Source organism: Xenopus tropicalis, chromosome 1 (genome assembly GCF_000004195.4).
Source record: "Xenopus tropicalis strain Nigerian chromosome 1, UCB_Xtro_10.0, whole genome shotgun sequence".
NCBI lineage: Eukaryota > Metazoa > Chordata > Amphibia > Anura > Pipidae > Xenopus > Xenopus tropicalis.
This window is the reverse complement of record NC_030677.2, coordinates 144,975,374-144,995,863: the sequence shown is the minus strand read 5'-3', so window position 1 is coordinate 144,995,863 and position 20,490 is coordinate 144,975,374. Positions and strand designations below refer to the sequence as shown.

The window sequence follows — 20,490 nt, the reverse complement described above, 5'->3', positions numbered from 1 at the left end:
AAAAGAAGACAGGCCCAATATATATATATATATATATATATATATATATATATATATATTTATATATATACAGAGCATATATGCCATTTCTATCAGTTTACATGTCATTGACTGTATTTTTACAACTGGAAATGTCTTGTGTATATACTGTATATATCTCGATAAATAGATAGATACAAGACATTACCAATTGTAGTTTGTAAGATAACCAAAATACAGTCAGTGATAGAAACTGATAGAAATGGCATGACATGCTTTGTGTCATCTAATGTGCTATCCAGTTTCAATTACAGATGAACAATACAATTTTCTTGGTGCAGAAGTAGGCCAAACCAAGTGAATAAGGCATCTGATTCAGCTTAAACTGGTATTTCTTTCTTTTTTTTTCATTTGGCTGTCCCCTTGTAACAGATACCATGGCCTTGGCAGAAGTACAGGAAGCTCCACGGATCAGTGCCCCAATTCGTAAATTGCCTCCCAGGGCTGGGGGAAGCTTTTCAGGTAACTTTGATCTGTTTGTGTATGTGAAGGCAACTAGCCAGCTGGGCAGTGCCCAAAACAGAGCAATTGTGCTCTGCCAATGTCCTATTTGTACCCATTTTTGTATTAATGAAGAGGCTGGCAGTGGATGTAGTTAAGACTGGGTTATTAATCCGGCATGTTTAGCTCCTGTTAGTGAATGTGTGTGGTGGGGATTAGGGTAGAACTGTATTTGCCTTCTTTATGCATAATCTCAATGCCTGGCAATGCATCAAATAAGGGAAGCTGGCACTGGTACCTCCTTTTTGTTTATATTTGCAGTGGTTGGCACTACAGTGTGTTTGTGTGTGGGGGGGGCTTGGCATTGCTATTGATGACTTTATCAATTATTCCATGTACTGTATAAACGGGATGTTTCAGAGAAGATTGTATACAGGGATAAGAAGAAATAAAAGCACCTCAATGAAACTGCTTAGTCAGTGGTTGCTCTTTGTACTTGGTATCCTTGGAATAATATTATTAAAATAATGTTTATAAAGTGTAGAAAACATTTTAGAGCATCCATGTGGGCTTACCCTGGGTTTCCCAGGACTTGATATCAGAGTGATACTAAGCCTGTCCTGGCTTTAACCTTACTGCCTTTTATTCCCATTCAAGGAAATCCATTGCCTTCCCTATTTAGGGGATTAAACACAGCTCTTAAGCACTGCCAAGACAGCTGGAAATGAACGGGAAACTGTGTGGGAAACAGCTTCTTTTGTCATTCCTAATTTAACCCTTTCACGAGGGGTCTACCACCCAAAAACCATTATGCTTCATAAAAGAAATTGTAACTTTCAAATATCTATTCATTAACAATTTTTAGTAGATTTAAAGTTATTTGTAAATGTTTCAACATTAAAGATGAACTACGACTTCTATCTTAGAAACTCGGGGCCTGCTCAGTGTCTTAATACATGAGACATTACCAACCACACCAGCTAAAGACTATATTTCAGCAGGTCGCAAGTATCTCAGCATAGAAATTAACTATGTGCAACAAAAACATAAAATATAAAGTACATTTTATTTATACACCACGTAGGATAAAATACCCTATCCCATAAAAACAAACAAAGCACAGCATTTGGAGGGGCCCCTCAGATGAATAAATGTGGCATGTGCATATAGGTGATTAGTTCCCAACAGGGAAATTTGTCATGCCACTGCTGCAGCTGGTGTTGTGAAGTTATTAATTGGTGTTAGATATCATGTTGCTCAATATCCTTATGTACCTTTAAGGAATAGTTCTCATGAGTACTGCCAAAATGGCATTCAGTCTGTATAGCACGTTGATAAATGACAGTCTCCCTTATGGTGTATCTATGTCCCAAACCAATTTATTAGGCACAAATACATTTCAAGGCAGTGTTAATTTACCATCATAGGGTAAATCCGCCTTACAGCCAGATACATTCCCTTTTAACAGGCTCCAGTTACCATAACACCAAATTTAGTCTGTGGTTTTTCTGAGCAGTGCAGCTTATATTTTCCTAACCCCAATGGCTATGGTCCTATTACTAGCATAGGTGCTACAAGGCATAAAATTTATATAAGGCGTCATTTACAACTGCTTTTGCAGAGTGCAAAGTGCAATTTCACTATGGTTTTTTACCCATCATTAACTGCTTTCTTCCCCCTAATTCCAGCGTAATTTGTCGTGAGGAGGAGATACATCTGATGAAAGGTACACATTGGCTATTAGAGCAAGCCATTGTTGAAAGGTGGTGGTAACGCCAATGTTCACCAAAGTGGTGTAACAACTATGGGCCTGGCCCCTCAAGATAAAAATGTAAGAAGGCCTGGCATGCAGAGTTCTCCTTCATTCACCTCCTCCCAATCCACTTCCTGCCTGCTTTCTTGTTTGTTTGCAGTGGCAAAAATGATACGGCAGAAGGGGCTAGGAGAAGGAACTATCATACAGCAGACCACCCTATGTTGGGGAGTCTGCTGTGTGGTAGTAATGCCACCGATTCTCCTGCATTAATTGGTGCATTTGTGCACACGTTTTGTAACAAACAGCTGCTTAGCGCATCTATGCAGAGGTGCAAGGAGACTCTTTGGGCACAAAAGAATGGAGCAACAACTGCACTTTTTTCTCCCCATTCTCAACTGTGTTTGTGGTCGTAAATTACCCCTGCAGTATAATTCTGCTTGGAGCCCTATAGCTGTTGTTTACCACAGTTTGCAGCATCACCAGCCAGCTACTGGCTGATTATGGATCCTGTGAATTATCCAAATATATACTGATAGGGACTGACATTCCTGCTCTTGGTAGTAAACCCTTTAGCATGTGCCCATTGCCCTTTTCCTGTTGCTATGGCAAGCATTGTATTGTGCCAGTTATGAAAATAATGCAGAGAAGTGACTGACAACTGCATTTAAAAAAAAGGTAATTTGAGGAAATTTAAGGGTATTTCTAATTTATGTGAAAAGAAAAGAATTGAAAGAACTGCAAAAAGAACAATAAGTGACAGAAAGGGGAGCTATATTTCTAAGATTAAAATTTTTGGATAAATGTACTGTATAGTGTTGTTGTCTCTAATAGGCAGTATACCTCTTGGTTTCTACGTTGAGTGTAGTGAATTGGGCTTGTGCTGAACATACGCTTTGCCTATTATTTTAATTGTAAAATATGCCTGTTTTTTGTTGCACTAAACTGAGCAAAATCTGAAACTAAAAGTTAAGTTCCATTCTACTTTCTGTTCGTATGTGTCAGGTGCTTTCAATGCAGGTCAGTGCAGTTTAGCAATTTCCTCAACACCTGCAGGTTATTTTGTGCCAAAGGCTTAGACTAATGCCAGACAAGGCGTAGGGTGGATATTTTCAGCAAGCAGAAAAACACTTGCCGAAAATTGGTGCAGGCACAAGTAGGAGGCGTAGGGCAGAATTTTCAGCAAGCGCTTTTCCGCTTGCCGAAAATATCCGTCCTACATCTTATCTGGCATTAGCCTAAAACACATGGCACATGTAGCTGATATACGCAGGAAACGCGAGATAATGCAAAGTCTCGCATTTTTATGGGTATATCGGCTACATGTGCCTGCACCCGAGCGTATCTCATTCATTCAGGTGCAGGCACATGTAGGACGCGTAGGGCGGAATTTTCAGCAAGCGCTTTTCTGCTTGCCGAAAATATCCGTCCTACACCTTATCTGGCATTAGCCTAAAACACTGCTTTTGTCTGCACATTAACGCACAACCATATACATTGCAATGTTACATGGCAGCATTTTGTTGTCCCTTTAAGGACTCCCATCTTCTCAACACTTTGTGAAATGATCTAAGCCTATCCTGCTGTAACACTAAGGCATCTTGTATTTCTGACTTTTGCCTGTTTTCTGGTCCTTGAATCCCTGCTGCCTGCCTTTGATCCAGCCTGAACTTGACTCCAATCTCATCTCCTGTTTTGGACTATTTTCTAGGGGGAATTTACTTCTGCCAAGCACTTCTGCCACTCCTCCTCTGAACCAGCCAATTACTCATCCCAAGGTGCTTTTATCTTGTAGGAGGTGTAGGAGAGGCTACTCCTTGCTGGCTCAGTTTCCTAACTACTGATAGTATGATCACAATCAAAACAAATCACTAGTCAAGAAACTTCTGTATAACAAACCCTTACATTTGCTAAGCTGTGGCCTTTGTTAAAATTTAGATATATAGCAGACAATTATATAGGGGGCTTCCCAATAGACTGACAGTGGAGTGATTTTGTTTTGTGCATACAAGAATAGGAAGCAGAATCTACTTTACTATGAACCTCTAATTTTGCCCTATTATGCAAGCCCTGTTCTCAGAACTAATGTTGAATCTGGGGGTATACTGCTCCTTTAATCACCAAAGAAAAGAATAGATGTAGTAGAAATGAAAAGCATGGTTTTGGTGAAAAGGTGGGACAGGGAAGACTCTTTTTGAGTCAGGGCTCTGGCACACGAGGAGATTTGTCGCCTGCATTTTTTCCCCCTGGCGCTTTGGCAACAAGTCGCCACGACAATACCCACGAAGAGATTTCATGCAAGTTGAGCTCCAGGCGATCTGCTACCCATGGTACACTCAACAGTTAACCCCCCCTCATGTTTACTCAAGTCGCTCAGAAAAGGGTCTTTGTGCGATTTGAAACAGCAGGCGATTTGAAGTAGCCTCGTATGTTTTGACGCTGGCGATTTACATTGATTTAGCATTGGCGTCTTGTCGCTCCTCTTGTCGCCAAATCGCTCTTTTAAAAATCGCGGGCGACAAATCTCCTCGTGTGCCAGAGCCCTTAAGGTTCTAGAAAAAAGATAATGAAAGGAAGAGAGGCACAGAGGGCAACTGAGAGACAAATATTGGAGATAACCTTGGGATAGTGGTAAAGAAAGAAAAGAAACACTGGAAAAAGACCCAGATAATTTCATTCATTTCACTATAAAGGAGTGTTAATTCTTGACTTTAAGTTTATCTGCCATCAGGAGGTGTAATGCAAATTACCTTTGTCATATATATTGCTAATTGATGTGCCTGTTACGACCGATGGTTGCACGAAAGATCGAAAATCACCATGTGTGTGGCTAGCTTATATTCAGTATATATCTTTTGATATTCATAGAATATAATGTCACAGGGCAAGAAGGAAACTGAGGGAGGAAGCTTTTAATCGTTATATAACTGAATAGATAAAGGGGTTCTGAATCCATATCCTGCCAAACATTACATATAAAGCGATAATTAATTTTTTTATAGTAGTACATTTTTTAGAGTAATAAATTCAGCACAATGTTATGTTATGTTATCAAGGTTTTGGTGTGTGCTGCTTCACCCACTGCTGCAATTCTTTGTGTCTTCTTCTCCAGGTTGTCTAAACTGCAGCCAAATCCCAGAACTTAGTGAACGTTTGAGCTTTCTGGAATCAAAGGTGAAGGCATTTGTAAGGGAAACATGGAGTATATTTATCATGCTGTGTAAAAAGTGGAGTAAAACATCACCGGTGATATTGCTCATAGCAGCCAATCAGATGCGTTACTTTGATTTTCTAACTGTTGAAACCTAATTGCTGATTGGTTGCCCTGGGCAACATCACCGCTAATGCTTCACTCCACTTTTTACACAGCATTTTAAATATACCCTTAAAGTAATTGTTATATGTCTCAATATTGTGTATATATTACACAGGCAAAACAGTCTGTCACCTTTTTTCTCTTGGCGACAGGTAGCAGTGATCTTGGAATCTGATCCTTCACTGAGTGAAAAGCTTAGCTCTGACCGCACTGCTTCACTCTTGTGGGGAAACCCAGCAGCCCGGGGTAGCCCTGGGGAGGAATCTGTAAAAGGTAAGGGTTTCTGCATACTGCATATAATTATGTGTACAAAACACATAATTTTCAGTCTGTTAAACATAGAAAAGTCTAGTGGATTTCTGCCCCTTGACTCTTGACTATTCATATCTGTGTGCTTTCTCCTTTGAGGCTCTTGGCTCTTTTTTCTTTTGCTAAAAAAATCATACATCCTCTGGGCCCCTGGCACTCTTCTCTCCCTCTTTCTCTATCTCTCTAATAATCCTTTTACTCTAACTTTATGACTAGTCATCTCTTTAAAGCATCATTTAAGTAACAACTGGTTAAGGTGATTCTGTTGTCTTTAATATGCTAGAAAATATTGCTCAAAGCGATACACAAATTATAAAGGACAGAATTAGAACAATATTTTGACAAACAAAAACAATAATAAAACAAATGGTATTGGGCCAAGCATGCCAAGTGCCAATTTTTATCACTGCAATTTCTTATAAGTCTAAAGCCACTTTTTGTTATTTAGGCTTTTCTTTTTGCTTTGTTCTAACTTAGTACAGCATCAAAGTTGCCAGTTTATCAACAACAAAAAAATAAAGTTTCTCCCTGTATCTACCTCTTAATCGGTCCTGCCTGTGCCCTGTGACCTTATTGTTGGAGGATATGTGTCACGGAATGTTCATAACACAGGGGAAGGAACTAATAACATGGTCCTTTTCCATCCTGTGATGCCGTCAGGAAGCCAGTGTATATTGACGTCACTTAACTCCTTCTGTATCACAGAGCATGGTTTTGTTAGTTTCTGAAAGTCAGTTACTGTTTGCAAAAAATGACAAGATTTAAGGTGGCCAAACAGGGTAAGATTTGCTTGTTTGGCGGATCTTCTCCCGATATGCCCACCTAAAGGTTGACCCGTTGACAATGCGCCGTCAGACCAAGGGCTGAATCAATGAGCCAATGCGTTCCCTGACCCGTCGACAAAATCAAACCTTCCCGATCGAGATCTGCCCAATTTTAGCCCAGGTTTCTTTAAGGCCGCAGCTTATCTGCCCATACACAGGCAGATAAGCTATGGAATCGGTCTGAAGAACCCGAATCAGCAGCTGAAATCTGCCCATGTATGGCCATCTTTAAGAACATCGGGGGTTCAAATACTAAATGATACAAAGAACCAAAGCAAATTGTGATGTTTTTTCCTATAAAAAAATATGTTTTGACTCTGAATCCCACTCTGAATCTTTGTACCTGATTTCAGAGTATCAAAGATTTTCTCCAGGTACTATGGAAGCATGCATATCTGCAACATATTTGTGGTTCCTGATCATTAACATGCCTTTTCCAGTGATTCAGTAATTGCAATACGAAGCACCTGTGGGTGCCCTGTACCACATACATGCCAACGCACAGGCCAGACAGAGAAAGTCATGTTACTGAGAGTTAAAGTACCAATCCCTTTATTCTATTAAAACCTGAATATATGTTGAGAGCAAATTGCACTGGGCAAGGGGCAAATGTTTATGGGACTGTAAGGCCCAGATTACCCAGCCCTTAGCACTCCTGTACTTGTACCTACCCCTTGATATTTGCACAAAAGTGTAGAAGGGAGAACATATTGATTATGAATGATGGAAGTAAGAAGCATACAAAAGAGTTATTTTAAAAGATTATGGGGAAGCAGAAAATATGATTAGTTGGACGCATGAGCAATACGATGTGGCCAACCCATTTTTACTACTGCTTGACAAAAACAGAAACAAGCACTTGCCTGTTCTCATTGCCATGTTTTGGAGATACTTCTTAAGCTGCAGTAAAGATGTCAGAGATAGCCCTGTGTGCAATAACCATAAGGGTGTTTTGTACACAGCACTGTTCTTGCTGACAACAGCCTTGGTCAAAACGCCCTTTTTTGCCTGTTACTGTAAAAAATGATGGTAGAGGACAGGTCTATAGCACAATGCTGAACCAAGTGTTCCTGGTATCAGGCTTTTATATTTCCAGTGTGCAACGTTTATGGGGGCAATCTGCTCTGCAGTTCTGTAGTTCTTCTACAGGGGAGTGACTGATAAGGGTTGCCATCTGGCCAGCATATAACTTGACTGACTAATAAAAATCATATCTGGTGACAGTGTTATTAAAAGGGAAGAAAGACAACAAAGGTAATAAAGCCAATAATATTTGAAAAAAACATGTTAAACTCAGCAGTATTAAGAATGCCAAGTGTTGGCTGGATTCTTTGGAACACAGCTTTTCCGAAGAGTTTAGCTGATGTTTTTTCTGCTGTTAATTTTCACTGCATGTTCCACCTAGTGGGAGAATGCAGAATATAGGAATAAATACTAATACATACATGCAACAGTCTGGTTTGTTTCATTAAATTGGAGCAAAAAGGCTTTAAGGCTAATAAAATAAAACATTTAAATAGTAACAACAAAAACAAAAGTTTATGTTTGCCACCAATATGGATTCATGCAGCTTAGTTACCATCAGGTACAAGGTACTTTTTTATTATTACAGAAAAAAGCATATCCTTAAAAACTGCTTGTATAAATAGGCCTTTGTGTGAAATGGCAGTGCTATATTTCAAAGCTATCTGGATAATAGACCTCTAGATTATAGATCCCATACTTGTGTATAAAGTAGCTCTAAAGAGTATAAGGGGAAATATTAAATGAACAAAATGTAGTGTCTCCTTAAGTGTTTGTTTTCTTCTTATCAAAGCGTATTTGTTACTGCTTTTTACATCTTCCAGAATAAACATAACTTGTTGGGCAAAATAGTTGTTGAACACAGTATACTATATGGCCATACGTATCTGATACCTACCTACCTGCCCAACTTATTACCAAACCAAGTCAGTTCTTTCTTTGCTGCTGTGGCACAGATATTCGGTTATGCAGGCCAGTCAAGTTCTTTCCTGCCCGTGTTTGAACCTTGGTGCAACTTTGCAAACTTGGTGCAAGGGGCATTATTGTATTGAAACAGGAAAGGCACAAACTATTGCTACTTTGCTGCTTTCACAGGAACCAGAGGTTCTAGCCCAAACCATGAAAAACAGCCCTAGATTATTTCTCATCTACAAAGTGTTCTCCTGGCATCAGACTGCTGGATGGTGCAATTTCATTACACATTTCCACTGCTCCGGAGTATGCAAATATTGATGTCAGTGGGTGTTTTTTCTAATGCCAAATGCATTAGAGTCAATCAGTGTTTTCCCGTGCATTTTTTTCTTATGCCGAATTCATTTAAGTGAATAGGTTTCAGGGCAGGCCAAGTCGACCAGGCACCCTAGGCAACTGGGCAGCCACCTTGCCCCTGCAAACCCTTTCCTCTCCCCATGTGTGCGCATGTGCGCGCGTGCGCATGTTCAATGCCGTTGGGGGGGGTCTAGGTGTTGTTTATCACGTGCAAAGTTTTTAAAACTGTATGCTTAGGTCTGAATAAATACAAAATGTGTTTGCCACAATTTATTTTGTGTGCTTGCCTCAAAATGTGTATGCTCACACAGCTTAGAGGGAACATTGCATGGAGAGGACTTTTACAACACAGCGCTGCAACCAGTTGCTTGCCTATCATCCATAACAAACCCACATACCCTACGAATAGTTCTTCAAGAGACAGTGTAGAACTGAGCAGTGATGTTCCAACTGAGGACATGTGATTTTAGATGGAGTGACCACATATTTTTGCCTACAAATGTGTCCAGATATTTTTGGCTTATTGCTCTGAGTAAGGTTTCTTTTCTGCACAGTTACATCATGCCAACATTCACACTGTTGTTTCAGGCATTGCTACAAGGAAAAACCCTCAGGGACCAGTTGGTGTTCCAGGGAGCTCAAGGATGCCAGGAATAAAAGGTCCAGCTGGGCCTCCAGGTTGGGAATTCTCTCCTTTATATGCATCTTTTTCACATATATAAGCAATCAATGCCCGATAAAGTTCTGTCATGACTAACATATTATAACTGTGTAAGCTGACAGTCGCTTCTCATTCATCTGCATAAAAAACTTGCTGTCTTCTTCAGACACTTCTGCCAGTAGAGACAGAGTGTGATTGCTGACTTTTGCAAATGATCCCTGCCTCCCAACATACAGTTTTTCCTATCATTTATTATTTCTCCACTTTAAGCTATTTATGCATCCTACTACATTCTCATGCTATACCAAATTATTATACTGTGGTTAAAAGCACCTTACTTATAACTAAGTTACAGGCCTCATGTCTCAATAAGCACACTTGATCCACACTCAGCTAAGGCATATATTTCAGCACTTTCTTCATATTGTGAAAACTGCTTTTTTATAATGGGCATTTCTTAGGTAGGCTTCATCACAGGCCATTCATATTGTGTTCCAGTCAGCCTACAAATATTGAAAAGACTTAAAGGACAATGAAATGTTAATATAAATTAAAGTAAGTCTAAAGGCATTCTTTTTAAGTACTTACTGCATATCTAAATTCCCAGATCCCTGCTTGCTTCTCTGAGATATGGTGCTGGCAGCCTACAGCAGTGTGAAGACTCCAGTGACATCACTGAAATCTCTCTTCCCTTCCTGTAGGCTGCCAGCGGCAGCCTTCCTATTCTCTGAGCATGTGTGTAACTTGATCCTGTCTCCTGTTCTGAGCTACACATGCCCACCAACCAATCAGAAGTGGATCTGGCAGAGGGGAGGGGGGGGGGAGGGAATGAAACACATGGGCAGTATGAAGCAAGGAGGGAAAGGAAGGGAGAATACCTTTTTAGAGATGACTTCTAGAAAATGTGAAGTAAGTGTGACTGAGTAAATATTTGATTAGGTGAGCCAAAAGTGTGGCGTTTTTACTAAACAATAGGAGGACTATTGGGCAGTATGCTTTTTAAATTTTGACTTGCATTCTCCTTTAATTTATTTAAGTTACTGGGAAATATTTGCAAATCCTTTTGTGGAGGTGGAGGGATGGGAAGAGTAGAAGTTCAGGCCAATAATAAAGAAGGGTATTTACTAACATTCGTATTTTTTAAACACAATTTTTTCACCATTTATTTTGTGTCAAAACTGCAACAAATCCGAAAGTAAAATTACACTATCTAAAAGCTTTCAAGGTCATGTCAACTGGCTTCATTTGTGCCACAAAAAAATAGAGGTTTTTAAGTTTTTTTCACTTATTTTTAGTTTATTTTTTTGTTTGTGCTTTTTTTTTTAAAAAGCTTTTTTAATAAACCATTGGCATTTGTGAATTTAGAGAAAATGAATTTTTTGTGGTTTTAAAAACTTCAGAAACCATGAAAATTAGAATGCTGATAAATGGGCCTCCCTGTTCCACTGTGGACAGAGTGGGCTAAAGCAGTTTCATAGGGGCCCAGCAAGCTATTAGTAAATACAGATAAGGTCATGAAACTCTGGTCTGAAGACCACTCAAATTTTTTTTATGATTTAAGAAACCACGTTCAACTATCAAGACCTGTTATTTACCCCAACATTCCCCAAATGTAATTTATTGCAATGGTACAGCCCATCATTTGTTCTTTTACTGTGGTGCCCTTCTTGACATGATACAGTATGTTCATTAATTTTTACATCACAAATAATGATGACTTTTAGTCCCATAATGAACTGTACAGATATATCACATGAAAGCATCTTTCCTTTCCAGAGGTTTACTTGTTCAAGTACAACAGTAGGTGCTAAACACATTTTGATCCACATGAGACTGTCAAGTATATATAACAGTATGTGAACCAAGGAGAAAGTAGGTACTCATATAGAAGTTCATCTTTGCCTGTGTGCAGTCTCAAAATCAAAGCAGATACCAACAGAAGAGGGAAACTTTCTGTATTTATTAATCAATAAAGTGGTTTAAGTGGGTTTTGGCTGTGTCCTTTAGGTCCCCCTGGGTCTCCAGGTCCACCGGGCCGGGATGGCGCAGTTGGTCCCCCTGGTGAGAGAGGACCCCCTGGCCCTGCTGGCCCTTCCTCCACTGCAACACAGAGGCTAATGGATCAAGGTGGGTTCTACATATTAAGACTTAGTTTACAATTGTGTTGGTTTAGGAAATTAATTCTATTATTATTACAGTTACCTAATGTGTGTATTCTGTTTGCACATGTATTTTAATATCTCTTCTCTGACAAATTTCTTAATGAGTCAGCAAAATCAAGCTCCTGTTCTGGAACTACATCACCCATGACCATTAAGGCAAAATGGCAACGTTGTAGATCATAACAAGACTTACATCGTAGATGTTAATTATAAATATCTATGAAGATTTCATTCTCTAGCCACCCAATTTGCGCAATTTATCCTCTACTTACCACAGTAACGAAAAGAACCACTTTAGAACATTTAGCAGGTAGCATGAACATTGGGTTCATGACCTATTACAGCACAGCTTGTCCCTGTGAAAATTAAAGCACCCCAATCCAAATATAATTTGATGCTGTGCAATAGCATATAAGCATTGCATTCAGGCCTAGGGTGCATATAGCCCCTGGCAATCAGAGTCCTCCACCCATTTATTCCACGCTTCCAATCCCACAGATACAGGCTAAATCAGGGGGCTCAAACTCAATTTACCTGGGGGCCGCAGGAGGCAAAGTCAGGATGAGGCTGGGCCGCATAAGGGATTTCACAAAAAATTGGCTTTCAAGGGATAATGCAAGGAACGGCGGGCGGGAGCTGCTGATTGCGGAAATGACGTTATGCCATCATAACAGTTATTATGGGAAGATGTTCTGTGTGCACAGTTAGCTCCTTAGCAGCTAATTGTGCACACAGAACGTCTTCCCATAATAACTGTTATGATGGCATAACGTCATTTCCGCAATCAGCAGCTCCCGCCCGCCATGCCTTGCATTATCCCTTGGATCGTAATAAAAATCGCGATCCATTCATTGCTTTTGAGAAGGCGTTGGTGCGGGCCACAAAATATTGTACCGAGGGCCGCAAATGGCCCGCGGGCCGCGAGTTTGAGACCCCTGGGCTAAATTATATGGAAAAGATAGTGGGGATTTATAAATTGTCTGTATTTAATGTCTGCCCTGTCATAGTATGACACTCCCTTAAGGGCTGTGGCATATGGGGAGAATAGTCGCCTGCGACAAATCTCCCTTGTCGCTGGCGACTAATCTCCCCGATATGACATCCCACTGGGATGGCATCCCGGTGGGATGGCATATGCGGCGCCGGCGATTTGCAGAAGAGGCAATTTTCACGATCTCAGTGCCGCTCATGCCATCCCACCAGTGATTTACATTCTCGCTGATGGGATGTCATATCGGGGGGGATTAGTCACCCGTGACAAGGGAGATTTGTCACGGGCGACTAATCTCCCCATGTGCCACAGCCCTAAAGGAAAAGTAACACCAAAAAAAGAAAATGTATCCAAGTAATTCAAATACAATGTACAATTGCCCTGTGTTGGTAAAGGCTGTGTGTTTGCTACAAAAAGACTACTATAGTTTATATAAACAAAGCTGCTGTGTAGACATGGGGGCAGCCATTCAACCTGGAAAAAGGAGAAAAGGGACAGGTTACATAGTAGATAACAGCTAAAATGCTATTAAACTCTAAAGAGCTTATCTGTTATTTATAAATAAAATAGGGCCTTTTTCTAAACATTTGCAATGAGAATATTGGTCACATTTTTCAATTTTTAAATATTTTTCTATGTTAAAGTTTTAGCTGTTCATATTTAATATCCCACAGACTTTCAGAAATTTTTTTGATGTATACCAAGTTAATTTTATATGTAAACATTTCTACACATGATAAACCTTTTTACAAAATTCGCTCTCCAGACCCGGCAAAATCTGTTTTTGATAAACAATAAAAGAAAAAAAAGAAAAAGAATAACAAAACAATAACAGAAATGTACTAAGTAAAATTGTTTTTAAATTACTATACAAATACTTTTTTGGTAACATTTTACTTTTTGAAAGTTATTCCCATTTATAAAATATTAGCTTTTTTTTTTTTAATTCTGGTAATAGTCTGTTGTAGCTTCTACTTCTAGCTTTTGTTTAGCACATAACTCTATTTATAAAGACCTTTGACAGTCTCTCTACCTGAAATATTATTCAGAATTGTTCCAATCAAATCTATTTTTTGTCTAATAGAAGGATGAACAACCAGTGCTGGACTGAGACGCCAGGGGCCCACCAGAAAACCTCAAACCATGGGCCCATTCTCCAAACTATTTTTCTTCCTCTTCTCATTTAACCTCTTTGTGCCACTAGTCTATTTTCTTTACATACTATAATCTATTCTTCAAACTCTTTGTTTCCAAGCAAAAAAAGGGAATGGCCATGAAAGACCAAATGGTTGGCCCACCCGGAATTTTCCTGGTATCCCTGTGGGGCAGTCCGACACTGTGAACAACTTCTGTTTGTCAAAGTTAAAAATATTTTCAGCATTTTACTAATCATCAGTAATATGCTTGAAGAAATTGAAATGGCACTGAATTACATTTTACTGCTTTAAAAAAAAATTTCAACTGAAACATTGTTGATATTTTAGAATTATTACTGCTTTATGAATAGACAGTAACAATTAGCAATGTCTGGTGAATTTATACATACAGTATCCCTTTAATAAAAAAGCATTTAAAATATGCCTAAAACAGATCTGCATTAATTTCAAAATAGCTAAGAATCCAGGATTTTCAGTTGACCCCCTTTTAAGGTATATTTTGCAACATGTGAAGATTTCCTATACAGTATTTTGTACTAAATTGTGGGTTTTTTTGGCCAGGGTTGGACTGGGCTACCAGGACACTAGGAAAAACCTGGTGGGTCCCGGTGGCCCAGACCCGATGCCTGTTGCCATTTCCCTGGGCGCCAGTGTCCTCCCCTGACGCGTTTCACTTATGCACGCTCAGGGGAGGACATCAAGCGAGGCCCCTGTTGGGGGTTAGGGGGGCACGTCGGGGGACACGACCGGAGGGGGCACCTTGGGGGGTGCAGCCTTGGTGGGCCCTGCATCCCCCAGTCTGACCCTGTTTATTGTGAAATGTTCTGTCATTTTATTCTTAGGGTGATGGCACATTCTCCACTGGCAGTTCTCAGCTAATTGTAAAATACCTAAAACTACTGCCTTCTGGAAATGTGTGGCAGCACTCTTACTGACATGGTTGCAGCCTGATGAGGCTGAGTGCCAGTACCAGCTCTGCCTTGTGTTTCCTATTCAAACAAATCAGAAGTGGCAGCAGTCTGGGACACTTATATGCTGGCTTAAACAAACCCTCTGTGCCATAGCCCTTAGAGCAGGGATCCCCAACCTTTTATACCCGTGAGCCACATTCAAATTGAAAAAGTGTTGGGGAGCAACACAAGCATAAGAAAGGTTCCTGGGGGTGCCAATAAGAGTTATGATTGGCTACTTAATAGCCCCTATGTTGACTGGCATCCTACAGAAGGCTCTGTTTGGCATTACACTTGGCTTTTATGCAACCATAACTTGCCTTCTTACCAGAAATTCAAGAATGAGCATCTGCTTTGAGGCCACTGGGAGCAACATCCAAGGGGTTGGGGAGCAACATGTTGCTCACGAGCCACTGGTTGGGGATCACTGCCTTAGAGTAATAAACTGCAGTTAGTTACTCCTCTAACAAGTCCTTTTTTTTTTTATTTCCAGACTTGTTTCAGTCGAACAGATTTATGGATACATCAGGACACATTGTACAGGGACCCAAGGGTCCTCCAGGACCAGCTGGTATATTAACTTTGAAACATTAGTTGCTGTACTGCATTTAAACCTTGTCTAATGAACCTTCACTTCTTCTTCCACTTTTATTTCAGGGCCACCAGGACCCCAAGGGCAAATTGGGCCCCCGGGACTAAGAGGTCAAAATGTAAGATACATCTGGTTATTGGCAAAATTTTGATTATAAAATGTGCAAGTATCAGATGAAATTGCATTAGAGTTGCCTGAGATTTTGCATGTGTCGTTGGCTATGTGCTAAATTGAGAGCCCCCTCTTCTTCAGAGCCTTCTGAGTATCAGTCTTGGTTGGAGAAGTGACTTCTTTTTTTAAAGGAGTTATCCATGTAAACTTATCATGCATATTTTGTGCTACACACTATTTTGCAGGCATTTGCTATAATAGTATAATGGAAATCTTAGATTTTGGGTAAACATATCTTTGCATTGTTTCTGCGCTTTGCTCATTGCACATGCATTTGTAAATGTGCCTTTACCTTTTATAACTAACTCTTCACTGCAAAATGCACAGAAAAAGTATCACAGATTTGGCATCCCTTATCCATAACCCTGTTATCCTAAAATTTCTAAATAACAGGAAGGCAATCTCCATAGAGTCCATTTTATAAAAATAATTATAATTTTTCTGTGTAATAATAAAAGGGAACCTTGTATTTGATGGTGACTACGCTGGATGAATCCATATTGGCGGCAAAACAATCCTATTGGATTTATTTCATGTTTAAATATTTTTTAGCAGACTTAAGGTATCATGATCCAAATTACCTAACAATCCCTTTTGTACCTTGAATACATTCTGCATACATTTGCTTCATGCTCAAAAATGTATATAGGTATGGGATCCATTATTCGGAAACCCGTTATCCAGAAAGTTCCAAATTATGGGAAGGCCATCTCCCATAGACTCCATTATAAGCAAACAATTCCAATTTTTAAAAATAATTTCCTTTTTCTCTGTAATAATAGAACAGTACCTTGTACTTGATCCGATTAATCCTTATTGGAAGCAAAACACTCGTATTGGGTTTATTTAATGTTTTAGAAGACACAAGTTGAGGAGATCCAAATTATGGAAAGATCCCTTATCCGGAAAACCCCAGGTCCCAAGCATTCTGGATAATGGGTCCCATACCTATAGAGTGTATTGTTTCCTATTTTGGTGAATATGTAATGCTAGAAAATGCTTGTGCAGTAGAGTATTATTTTTTTTTCCACACAAAAATATTCAATGTATTACAGTATTTAAAGGCAAACTATACCCTTGGAAAATGTAGGACTTTTTAAAAAAATATATTGCATAAAACAGCATACTTAAATAAACCTTTGCAATAAAAATATACTTCTTTTTTTTAAAGGTAAATTTTTATTGTTTTACAACATAACAAAACAAAGATACAAACAGTGTTCAGTATATTGATATCGGAATGGTGTCGGTTCAGGTTAATACAGACAAGGGAACTATAGCTAGGCATTGTGGTTGTCACAGTGTAGGTGGCTGTGTTTAGTTCTGTCGAGTTAGTCACACTTAATGTAAGGGGATAGGCTATGCGTCCCAAATATTTTGGTTATACCAGCTTTCCCAGATCTTGTCAAACTTGTCGTATGCGCCCCTTGTTTCGTATGTTAGTTTGATAAGAGGAAGAGCTCTATCTACCAGCCTTTTCCAGAATGTTAGGGAGGGGAGAGTGTCTCCCATCCAGTGCATAATTACTGTTTTTTTGGCGTAGAACATGAGTGTACGCAACCTAACTCTGGCCGCATTAGTGGGTAGCATTTCGTCTATGACTCCTAACAAGCAGGGTATTGGGTCTACTATCTGCGGGGTACCCAGTTCATTTGCTAGTGTTTCCATTGTTTTGGACCAGAATTCATGTATGGGGGGACAGGGCCAAATCATGTGAAAGAAGTTGGCCCCGGGGGATTTACATCTTGGGCAGAGGTCATCCTGTCTCCTCCCAAATCTCATCAGTTTTAGGGGTGTTATGTAGGTTTGGTATAAAAATATACTTCTAATATAAATATACTTTTCTAGTAGCATGTGCCATTAGGTAATCCTCAATAGAAAATTGCCATTTTAAATACTAAGGGCCACGCCCGGGATCATATGATTCATGGTGCACACAAACAAACCAAGGACACACATACATGTTAGGTCTCATCAGCCAATTAATGGTCACAGTTTCGCTTTTAGGGCTCTGGCACATGGGGAGATTAGTCGCCCGCGCCAAAACTCCCTGTTCGCGGGCGGCGCGATTTTGCGCATATCGCCGAAGTTGCCTCGCGAGGCTTTTTCGGCGATTTGCGCGAAATCGCGCCGCCACGTGTGCCCTCCCACCGGCGACTTACATTTTCGCTGGTGGGATGGCAGGGGAAGGCAACTCGGGGAGATTAGTCGCCCGCGAACAGGGAGTTTTGTCGTGGGCGACTAATCTCCCCGTGTGCCAGAGCCCTTACTCCCACACTACTTCCTGTTACAGTTAGAGCTGCATTATTTCCTGTCAGGTGATCTCTGAGGGAGCACACAGCCCATCACAAAATGGTGTCTCAAAGGAAAAGATGTAAAAGGACAAAATTTACTGATATATCTGTTGGTAAACTATTCATTCTGGGGCCACAGTTTTCTGCTGTTATACATGGAATCAGTTAATACAATTATTTGGAGCTGTTTCCAGACATTGTTATTTGTTTATAGGTGGGATTGCTATTTTTCAGACATCATATAAGGGAAGAATTTGGAATTTAAGTGTTTACACATTGTCATTGTGCTTATATATTTGAAATATGACTTTTTTTCTTGTCATTGCATAGGGTTTACCCGGCTCCCCAGGTCAAATTGGCTCCAAAGGAGAGAAAGGAGACAGCGTGAGTAACAGTTGCATCATGAACACACAGCCCTATATATAAATTCTAAACTGACATAATATTTCCTGCAATTCAGGGTCTGTCTGGAAATCCAGGTGACCCAGGAACAAAGGGGGAACCTGTAAGTGCAACCATTTCATCATTTTAGCCTTTTGCTTATATTCTATTTGCTGATTCTATTTAAAAGGGGAAATTATACTGTGTAGTGGATTTACCATGACATGTAAGAACAGTGGGTGTAAATATGTTCATTTACAATGAATGTACAGATGTGTATGAAAAACTACTTAAATGAGGCATACATTTTATTAGGGGGAGAGGATTGGCAGTTCATTTATGAATCAGGTATCATTCATCACATTACATTAATGTCTGCTAGTCCCCTTTGTGTTTATAGTTATATGCAATATACTGTTTTTGTCCTTCTGTTCTTTGGATGCTCACTGGTTTGTTTGCTATTTTTGTTGGTTAGGGGACCCCAGGACAGAAAGGGGAACCCGGAGAGAAAGGCGAGCCGGTAAGAATTCTTAAATCCCCAGCCCACATTCCACTCAAGTGTAGACCCCAGATATGTTGCTGTGCTGTAACCACATAATGATGCTTTCACTCCATATGACCCATATTTGTTATGACACCTTTTTTTAAATTGATCTAAGTGTCACTTTATTCCTTTCCTTTGTGGCTTCCTCAACATTTTCACATATTTTCTTGTTTCTATTTTAAGAACTTAGGAACTCCAGCCAAGTATTTTAGAGTCTAGAAACCAGCACACTAAAAGGCACTAAGTTTGCCCAAGAGCAGTAACCCATAGCAACCAATAAGAAGTTTACTACTTAAATAGGTGACCAGTAAATTCTACCTGCTGATTGGTTACTATAGGTAACTGGACATGGGCAAACTTAGTTTTTTCTATTTAGAACCTTCTTCAGAGTTTATGTAAGATCTGGTTTGAGGCTTATGTTAGATAAACGCAGTGGTAACAGCTCTTTGGGAAAAGGACTGATACAGCTGTGGGGATTTCTGGTCTCGCCCTCTCTTAACAACCCGCAAACCCTGCTTTATAACATGCACTTTGCCTATTCTCAGACTGCTTTTAGTCATTCCACCCTATTGGAGTATGTTTTTTCCTTTTTGTAGCTGCATCTAATCTGCATCTAATTAACTTGTGATTGGCATGCAACTTGTCTATCATTAATTGCATTTTTCAAAGTACAGAAGTGACAATTTCTTTTATTGATTATTACTACAATGCAGTGTCAGCTTACCCAGCAGCACAGTGAGAGGGAGCTACAAACAGATTTGCATACCCTAACCTTTCAATCTATAGTGCAGTGTGTGTGATACATATTGGACCAACTGAGAGTTCTGCGGACAGCACTTGTGTGTAACCAGCAGTGGCGTTAGGGTACACGGCACCCTTTGCTACAGGAAATAAACTCCCCTTGAAGGTGAACTAAAGTAAAAAGTATAGACTTGTTTCATTCAGAGTATTCTTAGGGGCTGTTAATTAAAAATATAATGTCACAGAGAAGTTATCAGTATAGCCCCTTCCCATCCTTTTATGGGCGGCTAGTATAATGTCTCACTTTCACTGGCTTAAAATATCATTTTCCAAGTTATAGGGAAGAATACATTAAAGGGGTTGTTCACCTCTAAATTAACTTTTAGTATGATGTAGAGGGTACTTTTCTGAGAGAATTTACAACTGGGCTTCATTTTTTATTATGTGTGGTTTTTGAATTATTTTATGTTTTGCAGCTTTCCAATTTGGAATTTCAGCAGCTATATGGTTGCTAGGGAAAAAATTCCCTAGCAACCAAGCAGTGTTTTGAGTAAGAGATTGAAATATGAATAGGAAAGGCTTGAATAAAAAGATAAATAGTAAAAAGTAACAATAAACAATAAAATTGTAGCCTCACAGATCATGAATTTTTTGGCTTCCAGGTCAGTGACCCCCATATTAAAAAAATGGAAAGAATCAGAAGAAAACTGTAAATCTTGAGAACTATAAAGAATAAAAAATGAAGGTCAAATTTAAAGTTGCCAAGAATTGCTTATTCTGTAACATACTAAAAGTGAACTTCCACCAAAGGAAAGTGCAGAAACACATGCACCCTGTGTGGTTACGGGCGCCTTAGGAAGAATTGGGTGCTA

The 20,490-nt window shown here is 39.6% G+C and overlaps 1 protein-coding gene across 8 annotated transcripts in view; it reads left to right on the top strand.

Annotated features, from left to right (window-relative positions):
• Nucleotides 1–20,490, top strand: part of emid1 (EMI domain containing 1) — a 39,153-nt gene that overhangs the window by 11,281 nt on the left and 7,382 nt on the right. For 4 of the 8 annotated variants that reach the window (XM_012965048.1, XM_012965034.1, XM_012965036.1 and 1 more), the window contains exons 4-13: nucleotides 412–501; nucleotides 5,346–5,419; nucleotides 5,702–5,822; nucleotides 9,563–9,652; nucleotides 11,643–11,762; nucleotides 15,389–15,466; nucleotides 15,553–15,605; nucleotides 18,283–18,336; nucleotides 18,413–18,457; nucleotides 18,809–18,853. In XM_012965048.1, coding sequence (XP_012820502.1) covers nucleotides 412–501; nucleotides 5,346–5,419; nucleotides 5,702–5,822; nucleotides 9,563–9,652; nucleotides 11,643–11,762; nucleotides 15,389–15,466; nucleotides 15,553–15,605; nucleotides 18,283–18,336; nucleotides 18,413–18,457; nucleotides 18,809–18,853 — 770 coding nt within the window. 8 annotated transcript variants of the gene reach the window in all.